Source organism: Triticum aestivum, chromosome 3D, assembly GCF_018294505.1.
Source record: "Triticum aestivum cultivar Chinese Spring chromosome 3D, IWGSC CS RefSeq v2.1, whole genome shotgun sequence".
In the NCBI taxonomy this organism is placed as follows: Eukaryota; Viridiplantae; Streptophyta; class Magnoliopsida; order Poales; family Poaceae; genus Triticum; species Triticum aestivum.
In genome coordinates, this window is record NC_057802.1 from 7028858 (window position 1) to 7037272 (window position 8415).

Sequence of the window (8415 nt, forward strand, 5' to 3'; positions counted from 1 at the left end):
AAGTTGGGATCCTCAAGGGAGACATAGAGCCTCTATTCGGAGCGCTTAGAAGGTGGGCGAGCGAGAGTAGTTAGACTAGTTGCTCTTTTTGTGGTGGAGTTGGACCGCATGTAATTCTTGCATGTATGAACCAACGTGGAGGGGCTCTTTCTCCCCATCCCTTCTTTAATATAAAGTGTGCACACTCGTGCGCATTCGAGAAAAAAATAACTCAGCATATCATATCCATAAATGAATAAATGCATAGCTTATTCAGGATTACGCGTATGTTGCAACCACTGGCTTTAAAGGGGGATGGGGGCGAGGAAAAGCATGGTGACAAGGTCCTTGACGTGGCTACCAAAGGTGTAACCGTCCCTTCCGCGGAGGTAGATGACCTCGTTCGACCTTGCTATGTTCACCACTAGTTGCGCCGCCGGCAACAATGCGCGGTCCATATCCATGCATGCTAGGTTCATGGTCCTCCAACTATCCTCTATCATGGCGGCGATTGCCGCCACAGCCTCCTCCCCTGTGGTACCCTTCTCCCCCATGTAGCACTCCACGGAGCTAGCCACGTCCTTCTTGTTCTTCCCCAACTACATTTACGTCGACGATGTCGGTTGTTATGATAGTACATTTTATCATGTTTCTATTAGTTTTTTGACAGAAATGCAACATTAATTCACTTATGCATAGGAGACGGAGTACCTTGTAAGAGGAGATGTCGTTGAGGAAGCGACCGATCTGTGCACCGGCACGGACTACGTCGGGAACGGCACATGTCCACTCGAATACCTTCTTTGTTGCTATGGCGCCATAGCCCATGAGGGCCACAAGGTTAAGCATGGGCAAGCCCGAAGACATGACCGACAACTCCTCGTGTTCCTTGAAGGTCGGCTGGTGCTTGTCGTTGGACCATTGGGCCTCTTGCATATAATATTTCGCCTGCAGTTGGTACTGCATACACAACAATTTAGAACGCACTATTACCGTGTTGGCTTATTTTACAGTAGTATTTAATTAATTTACTTTTTCTAAATCAATTATTGGTCTCACCTATTAACCTTTAAACTATACATATGTTTATTTTACTCCCTAAACGACACTTAAAAGAACTAGAAAGTACAGTTTACGACGTTAAATGAGAGATAAAATTGTTTACGGCAAAACTAAGCCAAGTCCATATATGAGAGAAATGAAAATTCCTCAAGGAACCATTTACATATTAAAATTGGTGCACGTAATTACAACATACCGCCTTTCTTGCATAAGACATGCGGTACTTCTCGTGCGGTTTCAACATATTCTCAAAATCTTTGAAGTTGCTTAGCGTTTTGATGTATAGCATGCGAAGGTATTCAGGTAGAATAGAAACCGCGCTATCGTCCCATCTGTAAGAAAAAAAAGAGATATGTTTGCCTTAATGAGAGATCGAATTAAAGCTTGTATTAGAATTATGAAAGGAAAAGATACCTCATACTTTCTTGAAAATAATTGAATTACACCCGATGTAAGTACCTCTGCATGGCTCCGGTGAAACTATGACATTCCTCTAAGGTGGCATGGACATCATAGGTATCGTCAAGAAAAGTCACCAACCCAAACGTCTTGGCGAACATCAATCGTGCGCGTGAGTGTTCCTCCTCAGGGATCATTCCGCAACTCCAAAAGTAGACCTCCACCATACGGTCTCGAGTGTACGGTAGATTCACCGTGTCGTAAAGATCCCTCCACCACCTGGATAGGTTTATTAGTTAAATTACCAATTGAATTTACACTCACGATCTTATGCATATTTGTTGTGTGCATAGTTTGGTGAAGATCAAAAGGATTTTAATGAAGTGCGAGGTACTAAGATATGCATTTTTTTTTGCGAAACTAAGATATGCAATTTAATCACAAAAGCAAAAGAAAAGACTTACAAGGACAGTGCCTTTAGCTCCCTGAGGTGAAGAGACCTCATGAGGTGAGAGTTGAGCCTAGCAAGCTCTAGCAGCGTATTGTCGTGCGTCTCCTCCTGCGCATACTCACCAACGTAATACATGGTCTCTAGCAGCCTGGTGAACCGCGGGAGAGGGTGGTCAAGGGCGCGGGCGACCTGCTCCGCCAACGGCGACCGGAGCTCACCTTTTGCTGCAACGGCCTCGAGCTGGTGCCGTGTGAAGTTGATGACATCGTCGAGGGCCGGGCCATCACCCGGTACCGCCATGTGAGCTGCGTTGTACAAGCTTAGTAGAGCTCTTGGGTCACTGCTCAGGCTTGCCTTGAAGTTGCCCATGCCATCTCTAAAGTTGTCCAACGCATCTGCACAAAATGTCCGAATTAAACCGAGTTTGGGGATGAAGATTGTTAGAGATGACTAATATTTTTATGTGATTTTAAGATTGCCGATAGTTCTTTTAAGGGGTGTTTTACCAAGGCAAGTCTCAAAGTAAAATTCTAAAAGTGTAGTTGTGAAAGTACCATTTGAATATGTGAAGTAAAAGACACCAAATAAGATTAACAGACCAGGGAGGCTATCGGTCAATAAAATATTTTTTTCAACAAGATAATCATTAGATGCCTGCATATAAAATTCAATGAAAGGGTTTTTGCTAGAAACTTTGTTCTGGAAAACGATCGGTTGACTTCACGGTAGAAATTGTACTGGCGATTGAAGGCAAATGGATGTCAACACTCTTCGACTGAAATTAATAATAAAATTATAGGGTTTTGCCACTTCTAAGTCATATGCTGTTCTGTATAGGTCGTTCAAGTCGCACAGAAATTTTTAGATAGGCCACTATGCAGTTCTATTGGTTAAACAATCAACACCTAGGCAACGACTTCCAATTTTGTATTGTCTTAAGGGATAATATGATTATTGAACTACCTGTGGACACCCATATCCCATGCTGCCGAAGCAGGCGAAACCGAGTCGCGACAACATGAAGGTCATCAGAACCAGCGGACTCATCCGGGTGAACGATCCGGCTTATGGCCGAGTCAATCTCTTCGTGGAAGTGGCCATCCACGCCGAGACGCTCAAGTGTGTCCATCAATGTCACTGCCTCGGCCACACTGTCGTCAGAGAACATCGTGCGCACTCGCCCCTTGAGCTCCTCCACCCTCTCCCTCATCCACTCCTCCGACCTCTGCTTATATCGACAAGGTACCCACATAGAAATTGATATGCAGGCTTAAATTTTTTTTGAAGGATAATATACAAAATTGGAAGTGTCCATAACATATATATAGACCAATAAATTACCCCCAAGATTGTTTTTTTTTCTTAAACTGGCAATGGAGGTTGTGCAAAATGGAAAACAAGCAAAGGTAGATCTGCAGATGGAAGGAGTATATATGTATGCCATGCCTGTGGGTGAGGAGGGTCGTGGGTGATGAAGAAACCGCCCCACTCCGATGCGGCAAAGGCGCCACGGGTTGCAGCACTGCCGGCGTTGATCATCCTCGGGCTGCTCGCCGCATCGTCAGCACTAGTCACGGCCATTTGAGTGGGTGCAAGCTTGACGCTGGGAACACTTGTGTCTGGCAATTTGTGATGCATAGGGGCGGACCTATATGTCTCTTTTTATAGACTCAACTCAGGAAGGAAAAACGGGGGAGACAGGCCGGCTCATTGTACTAGGTGAAGACCGTCTCTCCGTCTTGTTCTTTGAAAAGAAGTACAAAGCTGATGTGGCATCATGTGCTACTTATTACAAAATTTGTTAGAGGCGTCAGTCATGCTGGCCTCAGTTAACATGTGCTATATTGGAGCTTATTTGCTTAGATTTTTCTCTTTGCACTGTATATTATATATTAGGTTCACCTGCTAGAGAGAGAGAGAGAGAGAGAGAGAGAGAGAGAGAGAGAGAGAGAGAGAGACTGAATAGAGACGCGAGCGTGCACAAAACTAGCCTTGCTTCTGCGGTTGTCGTAGATTAATAAAGTGAAAATAAAATCATTACAAGCCGGTGTACTAGCTAGCCGTTGAAGCCGGGATACTAACAATCTCGGGTCCTCGTGGTGGGGGAGTTTTAAAGTGACACTACACACCGACGTTTGGAACGTTAGTTTCATGACGTCCACATCCATATTATTTTTTTGAAAAGGAGGATAACCCCTGACCTCTGCATCAGCACGATGCATGCAGCCATATATTAATTAATAGTGCAAAATTTAGCAGCCGAACACCATCGACCTGGAAATAAATCGGAAAACAAATCCTGAGGCCGTATACCTATGATACAAGACACAACATGAACGAAAATACACAACTCCTAGGCTATGCCTTCAAGAAGGAATCGCCGCACGTGCGCCGATGATGGCGAGTCCACCACATGGTTGGCTGAACAATAAAAACTCATGTAAAAAAGGTTGGCTGAACAATAAAAAAACACGAGATGATACCCCGCGTGCTACCGCGGGAATTGGATGCAGTTATTTCTATTATTTGTATTAGTAATATGAGAACTGAAACCGAAGTACATATAATTTTTTATATTTTATTATTATATAGTTGTAAAAACTAATTGAATATGAGTCGCATGCATGGTGCTTGCTAAGGTGAGTCTTTTCCCATGGATAATGGCATGGTGAGTTGGCATAGTTGCATGATGAAAGGATTACATTTAGTGGGGCATACCTGATGGTGTGATAAGTTGATATAGCTGCATGTTAAGATAATTGAGTTGGTGAGGATCAACTATTTAGCAGTATAGGATGAGACAACCAGAACTAGTCCTTAGTGTTGGGGAACGTAGTAATTTCAAAAAAATTCCTACGCACACGCAAGATCATGGTGATGCATAGCAACGACAGGGGAGAGTGTTGTCCACGTACCCTCGTAGACCGAAAGCGAAAGCGTTAGCACAACGCGGTTGATGTAGTCGTACGTCTTCACGATCCGACCGATCAAGTACCAAACGCACGACACCTCCGAGTTCAACACACGTTCAGCCCGATGACGTCCCTCGAACTCCGATCCAGCCGAGTGTTGAGGGAGAGTTTCGTCAGCACGACGGCGTGGTGACGATGATGATGTTCTACCGACGCAGGGATTCGCCTAAGCACCGCTACAGTATTATCGAGGTGGACTATGGTGGAGGGGGGCACCGCACACGGCTAAAAGATCAAACGATCAATTGTTGTATCTTTGGGATGCCCCCTGCCCCCGTATATAAAGGAGCAAGGGGGGAGGTGCGGCCGGCCAGGGAGGAGGCGCGCCAGGAGGAGTCCTACTCCCGGTGGGAGTAGGACTCCCTCCCTTCCTTGTTGGAATAGGAGAAGGGGGAAAGAGGTGGAGGAGAAGAAGGAAGGGGGGGCGCCACCCCCCTCTCCTTGTCCTATTCAGACTAGGGGGAGGGGCGCGCGACCCTTGCCCTGGCCGCCTCTCCTCTTCTCCACTAAGGCCCACTATGGCCCATTGACCCCCGGGGGGTTCCGGTAACCCCTTCGGTATTCCGGTAAAATCCCGATTTCACCCGGAACACTTCCGATATCCAAATATAGGCTTCCAATATATCAATCTTCATGCCTCGACCATTTCGAGACTCCTCGTCATGTCCGTGATCACATCCGGGACTCCGAACAACCTTCGGTACATCAAAACATATAAACTCATAATATAACTGTCATCGAAACGTTAAGCGTGCGGACCCTACGGGTTCGAGAACTATGTAGACATGACCGAGACACGTCTCCGGTCAGTAACCAATAGCGGAACCTGGATGCTCATATTGGCTCCCACATATTCTACGAAGATCTTTATCGGTCAGACCGCATAACAACATACGTTGTTCCCTTTGTCATCGGTATGTTACTTGCCCGAGATTCGATCGTCGGTATCTCAATACCTAGTTCAATCTCGTTACCGGCAAGTCTCTTTACTCGTTCGTAATACATCATCTCGCAACTAACCCATTAGTCACAATGCTTGCAAGGCTTATAGTGATGTGCATTACCGAGAAGGCCCACCGATACCTCTCCGACAATCGGAGTAACAAATCCTAATCTCGAAATACGCCAACCCAACAAGTACCTTCGGAGACACCTGTAGAGCACCTTTATAATCACCCAGTTACGTTGTGACGTTTGGTAGCACACAAAGTGTTCCTCCGGTAAACGGGAGTTGCATAATCTCATAGTCATAGGAACATGTATAAGTCATGAAGAAAGCAATAGCAACATACTAAACGATCAAGTGCTAAGCTAACGGAATGAGTCAAGTCAATCACATCATTCTCCTAATGATGTGACCCCGTTAATCAAATGACAACTCATGTCTATGGCTAGGAAACATAACCATCTTTGATCAACGAGCTAGTCAAGTAGAGGCATACTAGTGACACTCTATTTGTCTATATACTCACACATGTATTATGTTTCCGGTTAATACAATTCTAGCATGAATAATAAGCATTTATCATGAAATAAGGAAATAAATAATAACTTTATTATTGTCTCTAGGGCATATTTCCTTCAGTCTCCCACTTGCACTAGAGTCAATAATCTAGTTCACATCGCCATGTGATTTAACACCAATAATTCACATCACCATGTGATTAGCACCCATAGTTCACACCGTCATGTGACCAACACCCAAAGGGTTTACTAGAGTCAATAATCTAGTTCACATCGCTATGTGATTAACACCCAAAGAGTACTAAGGTGTGATCATGTTTTGCTTGTGAGATAATTTTAGTCAACGGGTCTGTCACATTCAGATCCGTAAGTATTTTGCAAATTTCTATGTCTACAATGCTCTGCATGGAGCTACTCTAGCTAATAGCTCCCACTTTCAATATGTATCCAGATTGAGACTTAGAGTCATCTGGATCAGTGTCAAAACTTGCATCGACGTAACCTTTTACGACGAACCTTTTGTCACTTCCATAATCGAGAAACATATCCTTATTCCACTAAGGATAATTTTGACCACTGACCAGTGATCTACTCCTAGATCACTATTGTACTTCCTTGCTAAACACAGTGTAGGGTATACAATAGATCTGGTACACAGCATGGCATACTTTATAGAACCTATGGCTGAGGCACAGGGAATGACTTTCATTCTCTTTCTATCTTCTGCCGTGGTCGGGCTTTGAGTCTTACTCAATTTCACACCTTGTAACACAGGCAAGAACTCTTTCTTTGACTGTTCTATTTTGAACTACTTCAAAATCTTGTCAAGGTATGTACTCATTGAAAAAACTTATCAAGCGTCTTGATCTATCTCTATAGATCTTTATGCTCAATATGTAAGCAGCTTCACTGAGGTCTTTCTTTGAAAAACTCCTTTCAAATTCTCCTTTATGCTTTGCAGAATAATTCTACATTATTTCCAATCAACAATATGTCATTCACATATACTTATTAGAAATTAATGTTGTAGTGCTCCCACTCACTTTCTTGTAAATACAGGCTTCACCATAAGTCTGTATAAAACTATATGCTTTGATCTACTCATCAAAGCGTATATTCCAACTCTGAGATGCTTGCACCAGTCCATAGAAGGATCGCTGGAGCTTGCATATTTTGTTAGCACCTTTAGGATTAACAAAACCTTCTGGTTGCATCATATACAACTCTTCTTTAATAAATCCATTAAGGAATGTAGTTTTGTTTATCCATTTGCCAGATTTCATAAAATGCGGCAATTGCCAACATGATTCGGACAGACTTAAGCATAGATACGAGTGAGAAACTCTCATCGTAGTCAACACCTTGAACTTGTTGAAAACCTTTTGCGACAATTCTAGCTTTGTAGATAGTAACACTACTATCAACGTCCGTCTTCCTCTTGAAGATCCATTTAATCTCAATTGCTCACCAATCATCGGGCAAGTCAATCAAAGTCCATACTTTGTTCTTATACATGGATCCCATCTCAGATTTCATGGCCTTAAACCATTTTGCGGAATCTGGGCTCATCATCGCTTCCTCATAGTTCGTAGGTTTGTCATGGTCTAGTAACATGACCTCCAGAACAGGATTACCGTACCACTCTAGTGCGGATTTTACTCTGGTTGACCTACGAGGTTCGGTAGTAACTTGATCTGAAGTTATATGATCATCATCATTAGCTTCCTCACTAATTGGTGTAGGAGTCACAGGAACAGATTTCTTGTGATGAACTACTTTCCAATAAGGGAGCAGGTACAGTTACCTCATCAAGTTCTACTTTCCTCCCACTCACTTCTTTCGAGAGAAACTCCTTCTCTAGAAAGGATCCATTCTTAGCAACGAATATTTTGCCTTCAGATATGTGATTAGAAAGTGTACCCAACAGTCTCCTTTGGGTATCCTATGAAGACGCATTTCTCCGATTTGGGTTCGAGCTTATCAGGTTGAAATTTTTTCACATAAGTATCGCAACTCCAAACTTTAAGAAACGACAGCTTAGGTTTCTTGCTAAACCACAGTTCATACGGTGTCGTCTCAACGGATTTA

The 8415-nt window shown here is 43.5% G+C and overlaps 1 protein-coding gene across 1 annotated transcript; it reads right to left on the reverse strand.

The window, feature by feature from the left end:
* Positions 1–284: 284 nt before the first annotated feature.
* Positions 285–3472, reverse strand: LOC123076817 (eudesmanediol synthase-like). Its single transcript, XM_044498958.1, has 7 exons — positions 3260–3472; positions 2855–3116; positions 1905–2286; positions 1501–1719; positions 1238–1373; positions 691–939; positions 285–578 (listed from the first exon to the last, which is right to left on the reverse strand). The coding sequence occupies exons 1-7, from the start codon at positions 3470–3472 to the stop codon at positions 285–287; spliced, it is 1755 nt and encodes a 584-aa protein (XP_044354893.1).
* Between the last annotated feature and the right edge of the window lie 4943 nt (positions 3473–8415).